The 23909-nt window shown below is 42.6% G+C and overlaps 2 protein-coding genes across 3 annotated transcripts in view; one reads left to right on the top strand and one right to left on the bottom strand.

Moving 5' to 3' along the window:
• The window catches only part of LCA5L (lebercilin LCA5 like), a 42137-nt gene extending 28982 nt beyond the window's left edge, over positions 1-13155 (bottom strand). The window contains exons 1-3 of one of the 2 annotated variants that reach the window (XM_074995917.1): positions 13118-13155; positions 9431-9945; positions 2430-2523 (exon numbers count right to left, since the gene is read on the bottom strand). In XM_074995917.1, the coding sequence (XP_074852018.1) occupies positions 2430-2523; positions 9431-9945; positions 13118-13139 (631 nt within the window). In that variant the 5' untranslated portion in view covers positions 13140-13155. Of the gene's footprint in view, positions 1-2429; positions 2524-6828; positions 6967-9430; positions 9946-13117 lie in introns of those variants that run through there. The other variant, XM_074995910.1, reaches the window with a different exon arrangement.
• A 2792-nt stretch (positions 13156-15947) lies between these two features.
• Positions 15948-23909, top strand: part of SH3BGR (SH3 domain binding glutamate rich protein) — a 53000-nt gene continuing 45038 nt past the window's right edge. The window contains exon 1 of the mRNA XM_074995931.1: positions 15948-16138. Within this exon, the coding sequence (XP_074852032.1) occupies positions 16094-16138 (45 nt within the window). The 5' untranslated portion in view covers positions 15948-16093. The remainder of the gene's footprint in view (positions 16139-23909) is intronic.

The raw sequence follows: 23909 nt of genomic DNA, 5'->3' as shown, positions 1-23909 counted from the left end.
TGGAATGCTCACAGTTGGAGGGGGTTTCACAAAAGGCAAGGAAACAGCATGGGTGGGGTTGGGGGATGCCAGTTCACTCCCTTCTGCTCATTCACGAACTTGGTTTTCAAAGCATCCCTGATTTTCAGTGCCTCTTTCTGGACCTTCCTGGGTTTTCCCTTTTGGTGGGTTGATGATAATTTCTTAGCAGGATCTCTGCCTCAGCACCCCCATATAAGCATGATACTTCCCCTGGCAAATGTTATGAAGAATAAAGTAGGATCCAATGACAAGGGTAGTATTTTCTTCATAAAGGTCTAAGTGAGTCAGAAGGCACCTGAACCTGGCTTTTAAGCAGCCAAAGGCACATTTTACCGCCACTCTGCACTTCCTCAGCCTGTAGTTACAGAGCTCCTTACTGGTCTCCAGGGTGCCTGTGTAGGGCTTCATGAGCCAAGGGATCCAGGGGTACGCAGGGTCACCCACAATCACTAAGGGCATTTCCATGCCCTCAATGTTAACTTTCTGGTCTGGGAAGAAAGTTCCACTCTGGAGCCTTGTAAACAGAACAGAATTCCTGAAAATTCATGCATCATGCACCCTTCCCAACCACCCTGCATTGATGTTGGTGAAAAGACCTTTGTGAGCCACCAACACCTGCAAAACGATAGAGAAGTACCCCTTGCAGATAATGTACTCTGAGGCCTGGTGGTCCAGTGCCAGGATGGGAATGTGCATTCCATCTATGGCCCCACTGCAGTTTGGGAACCCCATGGCAGCAAATCCATCCACTATCTCCTGCACATTCCCTAGAGTCACTGTCTTGCACAGGTGAAGGCTGTTCATTGCCTTTGCTACCTGGATGACACTCCCCTGCCCCACCCCTCGCACACATTTGTCCACTCCAAATTGATTGCCCACTGACTGGTAGCTGTCTGGTGTTGCAAACTTCCAAAAAGCAATTACCACAAGCTTCTCAATTGTCAAAGCAGGTCTCATTCTGGTATCACTGCACTTCAGGGTAGGAGACAGCAATTCACAAAGTTCCTTGAAAGTAGCCTTATGGATGTGGAAGTTTCTCAGCCACTGCTGATTGTCTCATGACTGCAAAACAATGGAATCCCACCAGTCTGTGCTGGTTTCATCGCTCCAGAACCTATGATCCATGCTGTACAGTTCTTTCAGTGCTGCCAGAAACTCTGCAGTTCTTCTCTACTAATCTTCACATCTGTCAATGCCCCCGGCAGCAATGAGCTCATGTGGTATGAACATTACGTTTAGAAGACATTGTATCACAGTGTGGGAACTGAGCACAAAACACTAAATCAAACTTTGAAGCACATCGGGATCCTATAATGGCCACTGGCAGTCAATACAAAAAAAAAAAAAAAAAAATGCAAAAACGCCATTTTTTCCATCCAGAAAGGAGGAAGTGAGGGAAATGCATTCTGGGATGATATCAGAAACCAAGAACCATTTGCAGCAACTTTTTTCTCACAAGACACTGGCAGAAAATCCCAAAATGCAACAAGGCTATAGGAACTATAGGATAGTTGCCCACAATGCACTGCTTCCACACTTGGACTTAGGCAGCCTTGTGGGGGGACACACTAAATTGACTTTCAAAGCTGGTCAGGAAACTCAACTTTGGTTTTATACAATGTAGTGTTAAAAAATTGACTTTAACAAATTCAATGTTATTCCCAAGTATAGACATACCCTAATTCTGATTGGCTGACTCAGTGGAAACGCCATTAGATGTACGGGGCAATCTGACTCCTAGAGATCTGATTTTCTAAAATCTACTAACTTGTAAAGACTGGAGCAGAAATGCTGGTATTTTATGTTATTTTTTGAGTTATCTTGGTTACAGACACACTATCAGAAAGTGTTTGTATTATTTTAAAGCCACCAATCTGATTTTTAAGAAAAGGATAAGTCAATTTGCTAAAAATACTAAATTTCATCTCAGAATAATTTTTGAAGGCACATTACAAGTTTATCTGTAAATCTGTTAAGTATGTAAACACCTGACAAACTAAATGCCAATGGTGCTAGAGGGCACAACTATGTTGAAACATATTATGAAAAATCTATGATGATGTAATATGAAATACTGTTTGAATGCCAATGATGTAACAATCTAGAGATTATCTACTTAAGGCAGAAACAGTGCTTACATTTTTATTTTCCAAAACTTTTGTAAGCATTAACAGACACAATATCACATACTGTACACTGCCCTCACCTTATGTAAACTGGTTAAATATTCAAAAATGGGCTTAGATGCATCCATATAAGCAAAGTAACTGCATGTTCAAGAATGCATTTTTCACATTTGCAGGTATAATTTAGGTCCCCATTTTAGAAAATGCATCCTGTTATGCCCCGGTTATAAAGCAATACAAATTGAAGATTAAAATATACAAAAATATATAAATATACGGTACCTTTTTTGCGAAATACTAGATCAGCCTTTTCCTGTAGACCTTTAAGCATCCGATTTGCATAGATATTTTTTATACAAACGTCTCGTTCCTTTTCCTAAAAGGAATCCATATAATCAAACAATGATTACCTTTTGCCAGCTCCTTGGCCTGATCTTAAAAAAAATATTACTGAAAATGAATTAATGTTCATGAAAATAGTGAAGGGCCAAGATCCTGATATTGTATTATGCCAGATTTTGGCCACAGTTTTTGTTCAAAAATCTTTAACGTAAAGTTACACAAAGCAGGCCCCAAAACATTCATTCTAAGTGAAACAGGTATGGCCCAGATTCACAAACTAAAGCTCATTGTAGTTACCTGGCATTAAACAAGAGTTGATGCAGTATAAACCTTGGGTGTGAAAGCAGTAATTGGGGTTTATTTTGAATTATAGCATCGTAATTAATTGGAGAAGGGCATGCAAGTCCGGTCCTCAGTGGAAAGAAAGAAAAAAACATTCTCTTCCTCAGCCTAGTTCAGGAAAAGGTCATGTCAGCATTAGTTATGATGTCTGCTCTTCACACAAATGCCAATCTGAACCCAGAAAAGCGGAAGGGGGGAAAACATTTACAATTGTGCCAAAAAATGTATTTATTTATTCCTTTATATCTCAAGACTATATAGGAATGTACCTATGGAAAACATCTACCAGAAGGTTCTACCTGACATTCCTAAAGACTGGGAATAGGGAGTTAACCTATCTTCTACAAGAGAAAGCGTAAGAAATAATATCTTTGCATTCACATGTAAAACTGAGCCCTGAGCAGAGCACTTATGTAATCTTTTAGATGATTGTCTTATTTGCACTCGTTCTGCCTTGCTGCAAGCATCTGTCCAGGGATTTGGGGAACACCTAACTCCGTTGTTTCCCTCTGCCCATTGGCACCCTATGTAATTCATTGTAATCAGCTGTTCGTCAGTTTGAATGAGCCTAACAAGCAAAGAGACACTCCTCCAACTGTGCGTAATAAAGGCCTTGTGCTTAAATCTACACAGGGTCAAATTTCCGTTCCTTCAATAGAAAACAAATAGGTGTCACGTGAGACAAATATGCTGCAGGCAGACACCTTTCAAAATGTTTAAATCATGGCTGTACCAATGCACTTAAATCCAAACTTAAATGTGAAAAGCTTCATATTCCAGTCCAAAGCCTTTTTTGGATAGAAACTGTCAATTGTGGTGAATTGCATCAAGGGAGTGAGCCTGAGATGTCCATTAAATGGGAAGTAACAATCTCATTTTCTTTACTGATTTCAGAATTTTAATTCTGAGCCCGTTTAAGACTTACCACACACCTAAAATTTTTAATAACATTACATTCAAGAGTTGGAAACCTCTCTAGTAAATGTTTCATTTTTCATTCTTCTTCATTGTCTTTCTTTATATTAAGTATTCTGTACTTAAAGGTTAAATTGGCTTATATGGCACAGTCTAAATCCGTTCAGAAGTCTGGAACAAAAAGTTTGTTTCCACAGTTCATTTTATTTATAATGTGTCTTCTCCGTCCATATTTTATAAACTATTATTCAGCTGAGCAGTAAGTATGAAAAGCATGGCAGCTGTTTGATTGAAAAAAAAAATTCCAAAGGGAAACATATCTTAATTTTTCTTAAATATACAAGACAAACTTCAACTTCATTCATACTTTGGCCAGTTTGACAAATAGAAAGATGCATATAAAATGCATTATACTTTTCAACCTCTGCAGCTCTGTGAGCCTTCTGCCAACATCCCAGTCATCCTCTTTCCAAGAGGAAGAAGGGAGGGGTTGGCAGAGGGAGTTTTCCCGACATTTGTTCCCATTCAGATGGGCCAAATATTGGGAAAGTCTCTCCCAACAGAACTGTCGGCGGGCAATATGCAAATACATTGAGCAATTTACATATCTTTTGCTAACAGCTCTCTTTAATATAGACGTAGCTTAAGTTACTGGTTGTACAGAGCACATGAAAGTAAACAGTATTTCAGCACAGAAATTAGTTTGATAGGCATGCTCAGTTGCTGTTTGTGCTAAAGATCCATAATGGAGGCATAAAAAAAACTGTACCCACAATTTTAGGGCCCTTGAATTAACAATGAAATGGAAATATTTCAGATAAGTGTTATAACAGAAATAGAAACTTAGGGCAAAACAATATGCATTTCAAAATAAGCTTTCCATTAAAGTGACACTATGGCTGCATCTACACTAGCCTCCCCCTTCAAAAGGGTGATGCTAATGAGGTGCTGCAATGAATATGCAGCACCTCATTAGCACAATGGCAGCTGTGGCACTTGGAAAGTGCTGTTTTCACTCACACGTGGCCCGTCTACATGGGGTCCTTTTCGAAAGGACCCTGCACATGTCGAAACACTCTTATTCCTATAACCAAATAGGAATAAGGGGATTTCCACATATGCGGGGTCCTTTTGAAAAGGGCTATGTGTAGACAAGCTGCACGTGATCAAAAATGGTACTTTCAAAGTGTGTGTATGCCGTTATGCTAATGAGGTGCTGCATATTCATTGCAGCACTTTGTTAGCATATTCTGCAGTGTCTCATTAGCATCCCCCTTTTGAAAGAGGGGGTCTAGTGTAGACACAGCCTATGAGATATAAAGTTCATGGTCCTGCAATTAGCATTAGATTTAATGAGTCCTTTTCCTGGTACCTGCTGGAAAAATTTATAGTTGACTATTTAAGTCTTATGTTAATACAGTGTTTCTCAACCTTTTTGTTTTTAAAATAAACTAACCCTTTTTTAAAAAAAAATATGACCCCCCAGATTTCTCTCACATAATCCTAAAGGTATGTAGGCCACCAGTTGACAAACATGGTCCTAAGGTAATTTGAGGTCTTGAAACAAGTGCCATTCAACCTTTCCAGATTACTGTACTCTTTTCAGCAGTCAGATTTGTTTTGCCTACCACCACCAAGTTATACCTCACTGAAAAACTACTGACTTACAAAAACATGCAAAAATCTCACAGAAACTACTACCGGAAACTTGCTGACTTTCTACCATTTTATTATAAAATAAATGAATTGGAATAGAAATATTGTACTTACATTTCAGCATAAGACATATGAAACAGTAGAAATAAGTGATTGTCTGAATGACCTTTTAGATCATGGGTTCCCAAACTGGGGAGCATGGCCATCAAGGGGTGTGTGAAGAAATTCTGGAGGGGGGCACGAAGCAACTCAGCCTCCCCCCTCCACCCCCACCCCCCACACCTCAAGAAAGAGCCTGCTGTCAACCACGGACTCAGGTGGTTAACTACCAATTGAGTACTTCTTCCCTCACCACGGAGGAGACGAGGATGTGGGGCTAGGGGAAAGGTGATGGGAGGGGCTCTGGCAGCTGGACCATGGATCTGGCTGGTGGGCAGCTTGCGTGGGGGTAGGTGTGGGGGTGGCTCTGGCTTGGGTGGCTGGCCCTGGCAGTAGGCAGCCCGTGGCTCAGGTGGACGGATGGCCCGCAGCTGGCTTGGGCCAGTGGTCATGTGGCTTGGATGGCTGGCCTACGGCTTGCAGGGCTTGGGTTGGTTGTCACGCAGCTTGGATAGCTGGCCCACATCTGGTGGGGCTTGGGAGTCAGGCCTGCAGCTCGCGAGGCTTGGGCAGCAGGCTGACAGGACTCCGGCGGCGGGCCTGCGGCTAGGGCAGCTGGCCAGGGCGCTGGCAGCTCAGGCCTGCGGCTCACAGGGCTCCAGCAGATTGGGCCCGTGACTGGCAGGGATTGGGCGGTGGGCCTGTGACTCGGGCATATGGCTGGGGCTCATCATCCTTCACATTAAATTCATTTTGTTTCTACTGCTTCTGTTATTAAATTGCATTTTTTTTAAATTTTTGGGCCAAGGAAAACTATTCACATTTATTTTTAAATAACATTTTTTATCAATTTCTTGTGTTTATTTTAAACTATGAATTAATTTTTTGTTAAAAGGGGATGGATGATGGTAAAGAAGAGGTGGGGGGCATGCGGGTTTCTCAAGCATCAAAAGTGGGGCGTGATGCTGAGAAGTTTGGGAACCTCTGTTTTAGATTGTACTGACTAGTGTTTTTTTTGTGCGGCCTGTTGTAAAAGTAGGCAACTATCTAAATGATTTGATGTACCCCCTGAAAGACCTTGGTGTATCCCCAAGGGTACACATACCTCTGGTTGAGAAACACCGGATTACATTTCTATTAGTTACTGATCTACTTCAGATTCTGAAAAATAAATAGATATGACAGTTTCATTTATTTTACTTTTTTGGTATTTTTGCAGGGTATACCTTTTGCATTGTCTTATTTAAGAATATAATGACGACAACAGGAACATATAATGCAAGACATATGGCACTCATAAAAAAGAAACATTTTAAACCATGAATACCTTAATTTTTTGTTGAAGAGACTTAATTTCCATTTGCAAGTTCTTTGTGATTGTCTGAGCTGCTACAGTTTTTCTATTCTCAGCTGCCAATTGACGACTAAAGATGCTACTGTTCAGCTTCAGTTGCTTTTCTAAGCCCTAGAAACATTATGTGTTTAACCATGTAGACATACTCACCATAACAGCTAAAGAATCTCAATTCACTTAGGTTTAAAGAATCAGCAGAGTAATACAATGAAAAAATAAAACTGCTAATGATCATATTCTAGTGTAAATACAATCCAAAATTAGAAGTTTATAATAAAATAAAAATTCAGTGTCTCCATTTCCACCCCAGATGAACAAAAGCTGGTTTCAAAACAAAGTTTAACAAACACAAGGAAAAAGTTATTCAAAACTTAAAAGTTAAAATACTAAATTCCTGCTGCCCCATTCTGGGAGTCTAGACGCCTCCCTCCCTACTATATTCAGAGTAATTAATGAACTTGGAGAAGAGAGGCATTAAATTGCCTAAATGGTATAATGGGGCTTGATCTAACAGGTGCTTTCCCTTCTTGACTGAGTCCAATTCAAAATCCAGCCGGCGGAAGAAGGAGTAGTGCCCACCTCAAAACTTTTGATCTTGCTGTTGGAGCACTCTCTTGGACGTGGGAAATGTAGGTTCAAATTTCCGCCCCCCATCTCACCAGAGGATGAGAAAGGATATATGCAGGGGATCTGCTATCCCTCAGGAAGGTTCTCTAACTACATAACTACAAGATATTCTGATGTAGGGCTTCCTCAGTCTCTCCTGCTGAAGCTGCTCCCTGGTGGATATATACTGGAGGAGGGAGAATATACTTGGTGTTCTCTAACCACCAGTCTACAAAGTCATTCTCACTCACCTTGATCCAATAACTATGAAGAAATGCTTGAACAGCCATTGTGTGTGTGTGTGAGAGAGAGAGAGAGAGAGAGAGAGAGAGAGAGTGAGAACCTACTGTCCATTAACTTTTTCTTTAGTTAATCCACAGTGGAACAGCTTCAAAGGAGAGACGGAGGGTGACGCATATCAAAATATCCCACAGTTCAGTTTTTACAGCAGAAGGAAAACGTTCTAATTACTGAGCTAAAGTTACATGGGGGGCACCAGCATCACCTCCTAGTCTGCTGGTGTCAGTTTTGTGTGGTGTGAAGCAGGCACACAACACTTTTCTTCAAGAAGGGGTTAGGCCACCTGATATTTGGCACCTAGTTCCTGTTTGTGGCTCACTAAATAGATTTAGGCACCTTCTTGAAGCCCAGAGTTTGGGGCTCAGCACACACCTCTCTCACTGGCATCTCCAATTGGCTAGCTTAAATGTCTCCCTGCCTAGCGTGTTGGCCATTGTTGATCACCTTCTAAGCTGCCTATCTGCATTCTTTGTCCAGGAACCTAAACACCAAATTCAAGATTTGTGGATCACAGTGTTCCTTCTTATATTAGGACTTTTGCTTCCAGACAACAACAATGGAATGTCATTGCCTAAAAGTTGGTCACTGTGATGCTTGACGTTTCAACTCCTAAATCCCTGAGAACACTGCAAATGCAGTATGACCAGCCCTTGGAAGTAAGGAAGGACCATCCACCATAATTCTCTAGCAGCATCCGACAACAGCAGCACTAATAAGCTTCAGAAAGAACAATATACAACCTTCTCCACTGGTGACAGATCACTGTAATGCAGAGGAGGAGTAGTATCAAAGGTGGGCAAACGGGGTCATGGTGCTCTCTCTGAGGCAGGTTTTTGGGAATCACCATCCTCTGAAATAAGGGGGTAGCAGTGTTTTGAATTTATGAAGCAATTGTATATTCTTATCAATGGCCATTCTGCCAATTCTCATTTTACCAAATCTCCATTTTTTTTATGCTTCCCCTCCCGCTATTTCTTATTTCTTACGGAAGACTGTTGTGTCCTAACAAGTATGCTGTCTACTCAAATGTTGTTAGTGTTTGTTTTTATTAATTTTGGTCAAATACTCTGAGATATCACAATATAAAATAATTAAATTGAATTTAATATTAGCCCTCACACTGAAACTTTCATACAAGAATTTAAAAATGCTTTATATATATTCTTTTATAAAGCCTCACATCACCCTCCTTTAATGTTATTCATCCTTTTAGCAGGTAAATAAACCTAAGGCTCAAATAAATTCATTCTTTGCAGAAGGTCACATATCAAAACAGCAGCAGAGCGATAACTAGGACCCCTAACTCATACTTAATTCACTAGTCAACAGCTGCTCTATGTTTGATTACATCTGTATTAAAAAGTGAATGGGAGACTAGGAAGCAGCTCTCTACGAGACAAGAGTTTACTAATGGGGCATCAGTTTGTCTAATTTTTATTTCCAGCTTTAATTCACTGATATATTTTTGCAAGATTTTTTTAAGTAATTGGAAATTCATTCATCACCTATGGAAAGTTTTGGATTAAAACAAATGTATCTGAACTTCTGTGTTTTTAGCTTGCCCTATAAATAGTCATTTTAAATGCACTGATTAATACCCTTGCATTATTCGTTCACAGAAATATTTTTCATCATAGTTCTAAAAATACAATGATACGTTGCATATTACCTGTATTCGCTTATCATTGGCTTCCATTTTTTCTGTAAGGATTGATAATCTATGAGTAAGTTCCCCTCTCTCTGCAAGATTCTTGTCGTCTGAAAGTTTCTGCAATACTTGCAAGGAATCTTTAGTCTTTAACAGCTCTGCTTCAACTTCTCTAAGCTTCCTGGATGTATTTCGCTCCTGTTCCTGAGACTTCCTAAGGAGTCCCCTTAGAGCTTTTACCTCACTATAATGTTTTGCTATAAGATCAGGCAAGTTATTCTCTGCATTTTCATATTTACCTATTGCTTTCAAGTGCCGATACTGAAGCTGTTTCAGAAGCTGGTTTTCTAAGTTTGATGCTTCTAGCTTATGCTGGAGGTCAGACAGTTCATTTTTCAGCTCTTTAATTTTGTGAAGTCTTGCAGATAATATGCGTTGAGCCATAGCATCTTTTTTCTGGAAAGCCATATTGTTCTGAGTGCTTAAAAATGAAGTGTGCTGGAGTTGCATCTTCTTAAATGGCAACTTCTTGCCTCCTGCATTCAGACCAAAACAAATAGCAACTTACATACCATTTAATAATGCAGAAAATAAAATCTGTACATACCTTTACTCATAGCTAGTTATCTGAAGCTACTTAAAGGCAGTATGCATGGTGCAGTGTCCTAAGTCTGCACCAAAATTTCACTGTTCAAATATTTTGTGCTGATACATCTATAGCATGGATTTCTTCTTGCAGCATTCAGCCACAACTAAAGCCAGGTCTCTATGCAGTCCAAAGTATTCTTCACTTCCTTATTCTATTGATCACTATCTTTCTCCAGGAAGCATCTTTACTTTAGATTGCCTTAGTGCTAATATTCCCCCAACAAGTTTCTCTGACAGAAATGAGGCTTTCTCTGAGGCTGGTAGAACGTGCTTATGGAGCAGTCTCCCTCACATCACCTGAAACTAAGTATGTCTCTCAGTAATTCACTGAGGTCAATGTGTGCTTTGTCAGACCATTAGATTGTATGGGCCTGATTTGATTCCCAATAGAGCTGGATAAGGCAGCACATTAGGAAAAGTCAATTCCTGATGAAGGAAGAAAACAATAATTTACTATACCCGCAAAAATTCAGAAACAAAGTGATGGTAATTAGTGCATACCTGAAGAAATCTGCATCTAGGAATTCTACACACAATTGTATCACTTTCAAACCACCCTTTGATTTGAACTAAATCTAAAATATCTTACACATACAAATAAAGTGTTAACATTTTGAATAGTTATACAGTTTTCCATTCAATGTGCCATGTTTGATAAATATTCTTGACAGTCTGATATTCTAAGGGTACCACTAATATACATTTCATTTTCTGAAGTATAAATAGTATTTAAAGGGTTGGAATTGTAAGACTGAATGTTTTTGTTCCTTTTGTACATAAATTCAATCTCATAGACACTCTCAGGCATTCCAGGAAGAGCACTGCTAGATAATTGGTTTAATAATTAATATAGCACCCAAAATCTAGCTATTTTAAAGATAAACATGCATTTAGGGTCCTTGACTTGAAGAACTTGCAATCTAAGGGCAAAATCCTGTTAAGCACCTCTGTTGAACTTAGTGGGAGTGCCAGATGTGAACTATTTAAAAGAGCAGGCACTAAGCAGAAAACATAACTGATTCCCAGATACACAGATTCCAAGCTCAGAAGGCTGCGTATTCCAGTCTCACCTCTGACACAGAACAGGCTACAGAATTTCCCCAAAATAATTCCTAGAGTACACCTTTTAGAAAAATCACTTTGTGCATTTGAATTATGGGAATTAAAGAAATCCATTTCTAAACATAAAAGTAAAAATGTAGCTGAGATAGATTATTATTTTCAGTGTTTATAAAGAAAGGATATTTTTCTATAATGTTAATAGCTCAATATTATATTAGCTGACAAATTAAATTGAAATAGACCTATAAAAAAGCTTATTTTTATTTGGCGTGGCATATTAAGACAAAAACAATCTCATTTAGTAAAGGGGAAACCAGAACAGTTTTATTTTTACCTTTTGGCTGACAATTTTTCTTATTTTTCTTCTTCTGTAGTTTTTTTCCTTTGGCCCCTGACAGTTCTAAATAATTGCTACTGCCAGCTGATTCTGAATAGTCAGTAAGAAAATCATCAGAATAGTTAATAGGAGAACTTTTACATTCTCTACTGCATCTACTATATTCATTAATTCTGCTGCTACTGCTGCTTCTGGTGCTCTTACTGGTCCTAGGAGATTCATTACTGCCTCTGCTTCTTGTGTAGATTTCTGACTTATTATCTTCTGGCAATATGATACGGAGGAAACAGTCATCTAGAGGCATCATTGTGTTGCTACTAGAGGACATTGTAACTGGGTTCCATGACCTATCAGGAGATGGAATATTTGTCAGTTTATACACCTAAATATGAAAAATAGCACTCATCTATTCAAAAGTATATTCTTCCCTTAAGTCTAATAGAAACATGTAATTGGTCTAAATTAAAGCAATAATTTAGGGCTTGTCCTCACTGCATTGTTAGTTCAAGTTAGCACCCAGTTAATGTACTAGAGCTAGCCTTGCTCAAGAGGACCACCCTTCAAAACAAATGCCGTCCACCTGCCTCAATGAGCAGGGGAACTTGTTGGGACTATCAGTGATAGAGCCTACCCTGAGTTATGGATCAAATGGGAGGAGCCCTGTAACCCCTACACTGTAAGCAATTAAATAACTGGTATAGAAGAGTACATGTGATATCTAGGTATCATCCATCCCCTATATTTAAAATATAATACAAGTTGTTGTCTGCTATTTAAAATCCATTGATGTGTCTGTCCTTTTCCCACCACTATGTCTCCATCAGCAAAGAGATCTGATTAAGAGCACAGAGTGACTGGATTAGTCATTGCTGAGTGTGCTGTGGTAACTGGGCCTGCTTTAACCCTACAGAGTCAAGTGTCAGAGAGGCAGCCGTGTTAGTCTGTATCCACAAAAACAACAAGTAGTCCTGTGGCACCTTATAGACTAACAGATATTTTGGAGCATGAGCTTTCGTGTGCAAAGATGCATCTGATGAAGTGGATCTGCCCATGAAAGCTTATGCTCCAACAAATCTGCTAGTCTATAAGGTATCACTGGATTTCTTGTTGTTCCTACTGCACCACTAGCTTGAGCATCACCAGCTGTGGAGCTTCAACTGCCCCCAGGGCCTGGCTACCCTGCGTCTGGAAAGGGAACTCCCAGCTCCAGCCACCCACCCACCCAAAAGCAAGGCCTCCCCCCCCCCCCCCCGCAAATGGTAGGGTCCCCCACCCTTGCTTCTCCCTTACAGCCCCCGGTTAATATCCCCCCGCACAGGGCGGGAGCGGGACCCACCCTCTTGTTACCTGGCTGTAGCAAGAGCTGTTTTGATTTCTACGTTGCTATGGGAACCGGGCACCAGGGCGCTGTGCATCCTGGGACTTGTAGTTCAGTGGTCTGAGCCGGGGCGCGGGGTTCCAGCCAGCCAGGGGCGGGGACCCCGCCCCTTTTCCCCCCCCCTCCTTCTCGGGCCCTCCCGCGCGCCTTTTCCCACCTTCATGTCAAGGAATGCGCTCTGCTGTATAAGCTCTGTCCTCCACCGCCCCTGCTGCCCCCAGCAGCAGTTTGCAGAGCCCCCAGTCTAGCCAGAGGGGTTGAAAGGGGAGATCGCTTGCGTTACCCTGTCCATTCGCTCCCGACATGAGCTCCGGTGTCCGATGCTTTAGAAACACACCAGGCGCTCTTCTGGCTGCAGCTACCCAGCAGTGCTTCTAGGGAGCCTAGGACCGACGGGTCAAACGTCTCTTTGAAACGCTCACAGCAAAGTCCTCCCTCTCAGACGAGCCCTAAAGAGTACAGTAGTGAGATAGTAACCCGTCCCCCAGCTCCAGAGAAAGAAGGCGCTGAAATAAAATTAAAAAGGTATATTTGGATGAAAATGACAATGCAACAACTTCTGAAAAGGAAACATTTTACTCATATAATCATAAACAATTGAAACAACAGACTACCAACCTGGGGATAACAAAGAATTCTGCTCTGTTGTCGAATCCTTGCATATTATGTTTTAAATCACTAGAAATTTGGGGCAGATCCTGTTCAAGGGAGTTTCAGGTGCAGAATGACTACAGTATCTTGCTCTTTGTTCCGTGGGTAATACAAAGGAGTGATGTAATGATCATAATTTTTGACACAGACCCACAAGGTGCTAACTGTCTTTATGGCAACAACCTGAAAATACTTACAGCTGCGACACAACTGTTTACAGAGACTGATTATACAATCATCTTTCATTTGTAATTCTGCTGATCACTTAGGTGGCCTAGAAAATATGCTATACAACTCAATAAATAAAAGTAGTGGTTCAAAACTGGTTAAAATCTTTATTTTGTAATTTTTAATTTATTTTCATAAACCAACAATAAAAATGCAGAAAAGGAAGTACAGTTACTTACAGCTTGTATATGTTACCAGACATATTTCTCAGGCTAGCAGAATTATTGAGCTGCACAATTGTACAGCTTGTCACACTTGCAAGATCGGGCAATGTAAAAATCAGATGTTACAAAATCACCACATGGCAGGATGGGGCTAATAATGAAAACGACAAACACAAATAGGCAAGAAAAGAGGGAAGAGAGGATGGAGCAAAATGGAGGGAAAAAACAGAGAGGTTATATGCGACAGAAGTCTGACATTATGGCTACGTCTACACATGAACGCTACATCGAAATAGCTTATTTCGATGTAGTGACATCGAAATCGGCTATTTCGATGAATAACGTCTACACGTCCTCCAGGGCTGGCAACGTCAACGTTCAACATCGACGTTGCGCAGCACCACATCGAAATAGGCGCTGCGAGGGAATGTCTACACGCCACAGTAGCACACATCGAAATAAGGGTGCCAGGCACAGCTGCAGACAGGGTCACAGGGCGGACTCAACAGCAAGCCGCTCCCTTAAAGGGCCCCTCCCAGACACAGTTGCACTAAACAACACAAGATCCACAGAGCCGACAACTGGTTGCAGACCTTGTGCATGCAGCATGGATCCCCAGCTGCAGCAGCAGCAGCCAGAAGCCCTGGGCTAAGGGCTGCTGCCCACGGTGACCATAGAGCCCCGCAGGGGCTGGAGAGAGAGCGTCTCTCAACCCCTCAGCTGATGGCCGCCATGGAGGACCCTGCAATTTCGATGTTGCGGCACGCGCAACGACTACACGGTCCCTACTTCGACGTTGAACGTCGAAGTAGGGCGCTATTCCTATCCCCTCATGGGGTTAGCGGCTTCGACGTCTCGTCGCTTAACGTCGATGTTAACATCGAAGTAGCGCCCAACACGTGTAGCCGTGACGGGCGCTATTTCGAAGTTAGTGCCGCTACTTCGAAGTAGCGTGCACGTGTAGACACGGCTTATTTGAGCCATTTCAATAGTCTTTAGTCAAATTTATAAAAACAGAAATACCAAAATTGTAAAGTATCCTTTCTGTTGTCTTTTTCAATAAATTTCTTCAGAATTCCATTTACATAAAAATGGAAATCATTTTGACACAGCAGAGCAATATATCTTTAAATATATATATATAATGATCCCATGTCAGGCATTTGCAGGATTGGAGCCTAAAGCCTTCAATCTTAAAGTTTTTATTACTTTGCAGAAATGAGGCCTAAATTCTTGAGGCCTAATTCAACATCTGCATCAGGAGTCTTAATTCCATTGAAATCAATTTGGCTGAACCTACTTACAGCAGTGGTGAATAGGACCATTTAAAAATAATGTGATAATATTTCACATTCCTAAAATAAGGAAAAATCTGAAATTTCTGAAAAAAATTTCTGATTTCTGAAAAATCTCCAAAATCTAAGCAATACGTATATACTTCATCACAGACAAGCAGCCATCTGTGGGAGAGAGAGCAGAGATCAGGTGGAAAACTAGCTCCCAGAGAAGACAAGATTTTCACAAGGAAACCTGCCCTTCCCCATACAAAAAGTACCATGGATTGTTCATCGGCCACTCAGAGTACAGAAAAACTTGTTTTGCAGGGTCTCATGCATGGAGTCATACACAGGCCTCCCTTCATCTTGTCCACCCCAAAATTAATTCACAATGACTTAAAACATATTTCAAAGAAAAAAGCTAAAAGTCAAACCGAGACTCCTTATTTTAGTCACAGGGTGGGTGTGAATTCATGAACACAGGAGAATATTTTGAAAATGCTGGTCTCTCTGTAATAATTACCCAGCAGCTTTGCAAACTCTTCCAGCAATCTTTACCCTCCCATCTGCACTAGCATTTCTCTTTCCCTAGCTGATTGGTGCAACGCTGTCCCTTGCCTTGTATGGACTGTCACCCGGTCAATTCTAAAGTGAAAAGCCCAAGGGCAGGTGCAAGTCCCCCTGCTGTAGATCCTTTTACCAACCAATCCTGTCCTGGCTTCTAGACTCTCAAAATACCTAAAAGAGCCAATGAAGCTGGGGAAGCCCTAGGTACTAGTGGGTGGGAGAGGCTAAAACTAGTTAGATTGATGTGAAGGGGACATTCATTTGGGATTCTGGCTGCCCTGGGAACTGCTGCATGTCAGGGCTCCCTCTCAGGACGCTGGTGACTTGTAGATAACAGGATTGCTCTGGTGGTTCTCTCTTATAACACTCAAAATGGTGATCAAAGTCTTTGTAGCTACATCATCTGGGTCTACAGCGGTAGGTGACTAATGTCATGTATGTTTCTCCCTTACCCTCTCTCCACCAAATTGGGAAGGAGTTATTTGTAGGGGGGAATTAACTGATGTCTGAGTATGGGATGTGTATGTAGTATGTACCAGTTACCAGCAAACCCTGGGTCTGAATGTGTGTGTGTGTGTGTGTGTGTGTGTGTGTGTGTGTGTGTGTGTGTGTGTGTGTGTGTGTGTGTGTGTGTGTGAGAGAGAGAGAGAGAGAGAGAGAAATAAAAAAAAAAACCACAGAGAGTGGGGGTTGGGGGGGTTGAGGGATAACAAGGCACTCCAGTCCAGTGTCTAATAACTAATTCTTGCAAGTGCCTTTACACATGGAGAAATTAAATGTAATGCATTTTGTGTGTATTTAAATTCTAATTAATATATTCATGTCTAACTACCATTCCAATCAATAGATTGAAATCGCTTGCAAAGAATACATGTAACAGGTGCTACAAAACAGGCTGTTCTATTGCCCATTGCCTTAGAAATATTGAGCTTGGCTGTTTGCAGTAGAAATTATGTATATTTACTTTTGAGAAATACTTTGACTTGTGCTAGGGTTTGGTGCTGTTGCACAGTATATATGGCTTACAGGAAAAAGCCAGAACCAATGTGAGCAGTGTAAAATTACGTAAACTCATTCCCTGTTATCCCTCTGCTTTTTTTTTTTTCTTTTGAAATGCTATACTGCAGATCTGAGATTTGAACCTTGCTGCTGTAGTTGTCAGCACAACGTGTTGAGAGCTGGAAATCCATGGGAGGGGGGAACGGGGACAGGGCTATTTCCTTTTATATCCAGTTCCCAGAGGAGCTCAAATTGCAGCTCTGCCTCAGCAATCACTCAGTCACAGTGACACTACTAAACAAACTGGCTAGTGCATGCACATGCCTGTAACTGCATCTCTGTAGTTACACTGACACCACCTCCTTAAGAAACTTCCAGAGCAGAAGAGCTGGAAAGTACTGAAAAAGCCATCCTTCTTTAGATTAGTCACTGTCTCCGGCAACTAAAGCGGAAGAGCCCTATTAATACCTAAATTGGCTCATAACAGAGAAATTGTAAAGCCGTTACTAACTTTGCTTAACACAGAGCTTTTCAGTTTGAAACACTTTTATTATGGATTTTAGACCCCATTTTTACCAATCTGTTGGTTTTATATGTGAAAAAATGAGATGTAAAATATGAGATCCCATGATAAGGAAAATACTGGTAGATCAATAATCTGTAGGCAAGCACACAGATTATCTAAACGATTGTATATATTGCCATCTACCTTGCACGGATTTACTCTTTTGTTTGGTCATTGAAGGAGAGTCATATCTATGTTTGTTCCCAATTAGCTGTCCTTGATTAGAACACTGCAAGCATGACTGAAGTCTTTCTGTAGACTTTCTTTATCTGTGGCGTCATTTTGGTTATTCTCAAGGACTGACTCTGTGAGACTAAAGCAGGAGCCTCTAGACTGAGGTCAGCAACCCCTGGCATGCGTGCCAAGGGTGGCAAGTAAGCTGAATTTCATGGGCATGCAAGGATGGAGCTCGGCCCCATCGTTCCTCCCCCATGTAGTTGGGAGCTTGCTCAAAGCCATGCCACCTGTGGACTACCGAAAAACCAGTTTATGCTATCACCCCCCACCTAAGAGGCAAATCTCTGCATCTTAATTTATTTATTAATGAAGCTGTTGTAAGTAGGACCATTAGAGACTTTAAAAAGTGTCACTGGCTCTAAGACTGTATAGAGAGGTCAAAAGGTCAAATTTCAGCATTCTGCCTTGGAAAGGCTGCTGACCCCTGTTCTAGATTACGGTCCCAGTTCTCCATAACACTTAGACACATGCTTAAATTAAGCATTGCAGTCAGTGAACCTACTCATGCTTAAAACTATGCACATTTCAGTGCTCTCCTAACTCACCTAGCTGGCCACTGTAACAGGCTATTTTTTCTCCATGAATAAGGTAGTGCACTAGAAGTAAACATAAAATGCCCTGGAACAGGGGATTACATATGACTATCGCCCATATGTAGGGTGTCCATCCATCCCATTTTGGGCACGACAGCCCCGTATTTTGGGAGCCAGGAAGGCACCCTGATTTATTTGAACAAAGGGGCTAATTGCCCCTTTTTTGGCCCCCTGCTGGCTGACCTTTCCCCCTACCAGTGTGCAGGAACACTTGCTGGCTAGCGAGCACACAGAGAGGACCAACAAAGCTACAACAATGCTGCACACAAAAACTGACCTCTGCAGATTTAAACCAGTTCAGTTTGGGCCAATCTTGTTTTTAGTTAATTATAGAACAATAAATATTTGATAGCAGCAGTAAACAGCCAGACTGGAGGCTTCATTAGTAATACCAGTACAACTTAAACTCTCAGTTGATAATATTCACAGGACAAATCAAGACTGATACAAAATAAGGCTTACCTGTTGGTCCCAAGACAGAGAGGTAATATCTCTTATTGGACTAAATTCTGTTGGTGAGAGAACAAGTGTTTGAGCTAGACCTGTGGTCATCGACCAGTCAATCGTGATCCACTGGTTGATTCTGGGGAGTCAACTGCTTGCTGCCTGCCTGGATCTCATGGCACTAGTAAGTTCCTGAAGGCAGCCAATGTGACTCCGTGTGTGTGGAAAAGCAGCTGCAGGGTGGGGGCAGAAGTCTAAGCATGCTGCTCCAAATGCGAACATCACCACCCGCAACTCCCGTTGGCCAGAAATGGGGAACTGTGACCAATGGGAACTGAAGAGAAAGTGCTGGTATATAGGGCAAGTACATGGAGCTGTGTACCCACCACCATTTTCCCATCCATGGGGCCACAGGGGTGTGTTGGCCTCTTCCAGGATTGTCATGGGGCTGGTGCAGGCAGGGAACCTTTCTCAGCCTTGCTGCACAGCTGAACAGAAGCCACTGGCATTAAGTGCCACCCAGCAGGAGGCTGCACGCAACCCCCCAACCCCCTCATATAGCCAGGACCCCAAGTGCTAGCCCTGAGCACCATCCCACAATGAGATGGGCTAATGCTGGAATTACTGTTGTCAGCACTGTTTACTGGCTTTTGTAGCCTTAAGTATAACTCTGAGTATTGTTTGAATGCCTGTTTTGTGCATGATTTATAAAGATGTTCTCCTGTTAACTTCTTCCACTGGAATGTCATTGTGAGTGCCCAAAGCAATCTGTCCTATTACCGAGTTTCCTTAAAAGAACTGTACAGTGAAGTGGCCTTTTAAGGAATGACATCCTTTTCAAAACAAAGCCAAGCCACCTTTTAGACTGGTCTATGCTACATGGTTAGTTTGAGGCAAGGCAGCTTTCATTGTCCTGGCTGTGGATGGGTCTACATCTAAATTTCCTTCCTGCTGATTTACGTGTCCCACAATGTTGACTTAATAATGTGTTTTCCCCAAGCACTGTACAATCAAAATCAGTTAGGTTGATGTAGGGTAAGTATAATCATTGTGCTACTTACATTGGTTGTTACTGGCCTCCAGGAGTTTTCCCACAATGCCCCACCATGACTGGTCTGGTTCCTATTGTGAACTTGGCTACCAGGGGCCAGGTGGATGGGCAGCCACCCTTCCCCTTTAAAGCCCAGTGAATTTTTTAAATTACTTTTCTCAGTGGCCCAACTTGGGGAGCATCCCTACCAACTGCCGTTATTATGAGTGACTATCTGGATGATCATGATGGTTCCATGCTGCAACTGCACTCCTGCCTGGAGTACACAACAATCACAGAATCATAGAATTCTAGGGCTAGAAGGGACCTCAGGAGGTCATCTAGTCCAGCTCCCCAGCTTCAAGCAGGATCAACACTAGCTAAGTCATCTCAGCCAAGACCTTGTCAAGCTGGGACTTAAAAACCTCTGGGGATGGAGAATCCACCACCTCTCTAGGCAACACATTCCAGTGCTTCACCACCCTTCTGGTGAACTAGTTTTTCCTAATATCCAACCTACTCCTCTCCTTCTGTAACTGCAGACCATTGCTCCTTGTTCTGCCATCTGTCACCACTGAAAACAATTTCTATCTATCCTCGTTAGCGCACCCCTTCAGGAAGTTGAAGGCTGCTATTAAATCACCCCTCAGTCTTCTCTTCTGTAAACTAAATAAGCCGAAATACCTCAGCCTCTCCTCATAGGTCTTGTGCTCCAGCCCCTTAATCATTTTTGTTGCCCTCCACTGAACCTGCTCCAGCACATCCACATCCTTTTTATACTTGGGGGTGGGGGGGCAAAACTGGACAAAATATTCCAGATGTGGCCTCACCAGTGCCGAATAGAGGGGAACAACCACTTCTCTAGATCTGCTCACAGTGTTCCTCCTAAAGCACCCTAATGCCATTAGACTTTTGGGCTACAAGGGCACACTGTTTACTTATATCCAGAGGTGTTAAATCTCCTGGTTTTCTGAGGAGAAGAAGCTGTGCAGGCAGAGCTCCAATCCAGCTATAGAAGCATCAACATTTGTGAACAGATTGGTCAGGGGACACAAGAAAAGGGCTATAACAGGGACAAACAGCGGTTCTCTGTGAAAGCCAAGGATTTGCAGGAGGCAGATTAGAAGATTATGGAGGCCAAACAAATTGATCTGGTGAGGAGCCACAGATCTGTTGCTCTTACGAAGAGCTGACTGCCATCCTCAGCAGAGATCCCATCCATGACCCCTAAGAGCCCTGTGGATCCTTCAGGGGAGCCTCAACCACAGGCCCCAGCTGTGAACAGAGAGGAGGAGAAGGTGGACAACGAAGAGGAGTAGGAGTGTGGGGAACCAGCAACCAGGGATCCAGCTGTGCAGAGAGCCAGGGCATGTTTTTGACTCCACTTCAGCTCTGCCAGTCTTGACATTCGCACACGGGCAAACCTGGTGCAGGAAAAGGAACTTCTGGTAAGTGTGCTCTTTGCTTTGGAACTGCAGGGATGGAACTCCGAAAGTAACAGGGCACAGCTGTTAATTTACTCCTTTGTGCTTGTGCTATGAGAGGTAGTGAAACAAGCAGGCGGGGTAGAGTAGCTGTTTGTTTTTCATTCCCCTTTTGGAGCGAGGCAGAGGGGCCCTTCAGAGCTGTTTGTTTATGTGTACTGGGATGTCCTATGAAGCTCTTGTGGAGGTACTCTGCAATCCTTTGTTGAAGGATCCTAGGAAGGATATTTCCAGGCCTGTTGATGGAAGGTGGGGGTGCAGGGTGGGGCAACGGAGGCAGTTGTCCCAGAGCCCAGTGCTTCAAAAGGTCCTGGGATTCCCAGATGCTGATGCTGCTACCACAGGAGTGGCAGTGGCTGGATCACTTGGCCCTCTAAAGTGCTGTTGGAGTGCTGCACTGTGCCACGTGCTTGGGGGAGCTTTGAGGACTGAGGTGGTGGGGACTTGGCACAGCGTGCTCTAGGTGGGACTGAGGGCCAGCTGCCCCGAGCCTTGCCTCCTCTACCTGAGGCCATGCCTTTTCCAGGAACACAGAACCTCTCCCCATCCCTGCCCCCCACTTTGCCTGGGGCCCAGCAAGTCCATCAACCCTCCTGCTCATTTCTGTCACTGTGGTACAAGGTGAACCTCTCTAATCTGGCACCCTCAGGACCTGTCCAGTGCCCAAAGAGAGACCTTGATGGTCCACGAGGGGTCAATATTGTCTAACACACTACCAATAAGTCCACTGCTTACTGGGCTCTTGGAAGACATTTAGGGGTAAATTACAGCACAGAACACTGAGAGCCAGGACAAGGGGCTGTAAACAGATGTTATGGGACTGTGGGAAACTTGGCCATACCCATGATAAGTGGTCATCTGGTTAACTAAAATTATGGTCGATTACAGGTGTTAGTGGGTGAGAGAGTGGTTCAACCTGCAGTATATTTTTCTGCTCCACTCAGTGAATACTTCAGCAAACACCATTGCAGTACACAGGCTAGCAACATATGGGCCTGGGTGGCACTGGGGCTGTGCTCTCTGTCTCTGTTACCATGAAAAGTGAGGTATCAGCAAAAATCACCACGGTTTGAGGAAAACAATGTGGCTATTCAGTTCCATTGCCCTATACACATATACACATGCCTGCAAGCTATCCCCAACTATCCCTCATCCCCCTCACTGCCCCCTCCCACCTCTTGCTCCCCAGGTCATACTCATCACTGCTCCTGGTTAGACTGGCATTGTTATGTAGCAGTGCCAAGGACAAGTGAGAATATAGGGCTTATAACTTGTGTGGATCAAGTAGCAAGAGTTCAGTTGCCTAAGTTTCAATTTCTGTTGTGAATACATTGACAACAATACCTCTGTGTGTTGTGTCTTCAGCTGCTGGTGTTGTGGCTTGGAGGGACTCTCCTTGCACCTCCGTGGAATGCCTGAGCCACATAAGGAGGAGAAAGAAGAGGATGATATGGTCCAGGAGATGTTACGAGCCTGTGCTGCATTAGAAGATGAGACCAGGCCCTTGAGGATGACCTTTGCAGACAGCATGGAGAAAGAAAGAGTAAAGAAGAGAAAAGCCTTAGAGCTCAAGCAAGATGAGGGGAAGTTGCACCAAGTATAATAGGGCTTCTGAGGAAGCGGATAGAGATGCTGAAGACTCTGGCAGATCTGCAGGTCTAGGAATCCCATGCTTGCCTTTTTTGTGTAGCCCACAGACAACTCAATGGCAGGGCCTGCCACCATTCCCCTTCAACATTCCATGTGGTGTCAGGGCCATACACTAGCCCTACCACACCACCCAAGGGGACATTAAAGACAATCACAGCTCCACATAAACTGACCTGTGAAAGACAGCTCTCTTTGTGTGTGTGTGTGTGTGTGTGTGTGTGTGTGTGTGTGTCTGTACCTGAAATAGAAATGATGTTCTTTCCCCTTAATAAGTTTTGTTTGCTTAATTTATTAATTTTCATTAAGTTCTGAGTGTGTTTTTTCTAATTCGTATGATTACAGAATAAAATTTTTTCTTTTTTTAGCATAATTCTTCTTTAGTAGCTCACAAAATATGCTGGCTGGTGCTATGGAGGCCTGACACCAATTTCTGTTACTTCTTTTTGTCACAGAACCCATGACATCATTCAAAGACAATATTAATAGGTGCACTGGCAATTTTATATTCCTGCACAGAGAGCACTCATTGCATGTTTCATATCAGGCAAGGCTAGGTGGAGCACACCATGTCAACACCCACCACTGTGGCTCAATATTAAAATGGTCTTTCGAGGCCTCCCTGAGTCATATAGCTCTGTGCTGAGCTCTTCTTATAGCACTTGTATCTGGGCATGTATGTTCACCAAACAGACATTCCACCATGCTAGCAGAAACTCTCCACTGCCCCACTGCGTCACCAATATTATACAGGGCACAGCAGTTAGCTATAACCACTGGGATTTTTTTTTTCCCATGGAGAGCCAGTCTTGTAAGTAGACAATGTCAGCAAACGTCAAATGACAAAAGGCAAATTCAGCGGTCATTCTGCTCTTCAGAGCTTGTAACTGAAACAGTTCTTGGTGCTTCTGAGTTGCCAGGTGCATGGCTGCCTGAAACACAAGAGCAAGGGGTAGCCGAGGTGTCTCAAGAGCACGACTGACATACAAACATTCCCAATGGTTGTCTGTTGGCTGGGAAATAAAGTCACTGCTTTCAGCTTTCCAAACAGTCCTGCTTTCTTAAAGATGTGCACACCATGTACCTTTCCTGACTAGCCCACAATGATGTTGGTAAAATATCTCTGGTGATCCACATGCACTTGCATTACCATAGGAAAAAAACAAACAAAAAACCTTTCTGTTGATGT

Source organism: Carettochelys insculpta, chromosome 1 (assembly GCF_033958435.1).
Source record: "Carettochelys insculpta isolate YL-2023 chromosome 1, ASM3395843v1, whole genome shotgun sequence".
Taxonomy (NCBI): Eukaryota; Metazoa; Chordata; order Testudines; family Carettochelyidae; genus Carettochelys; species Carettochelys insculpta.
This window is presented reverse-complemented; position numbering and strand designations above follow the sequence as displayed.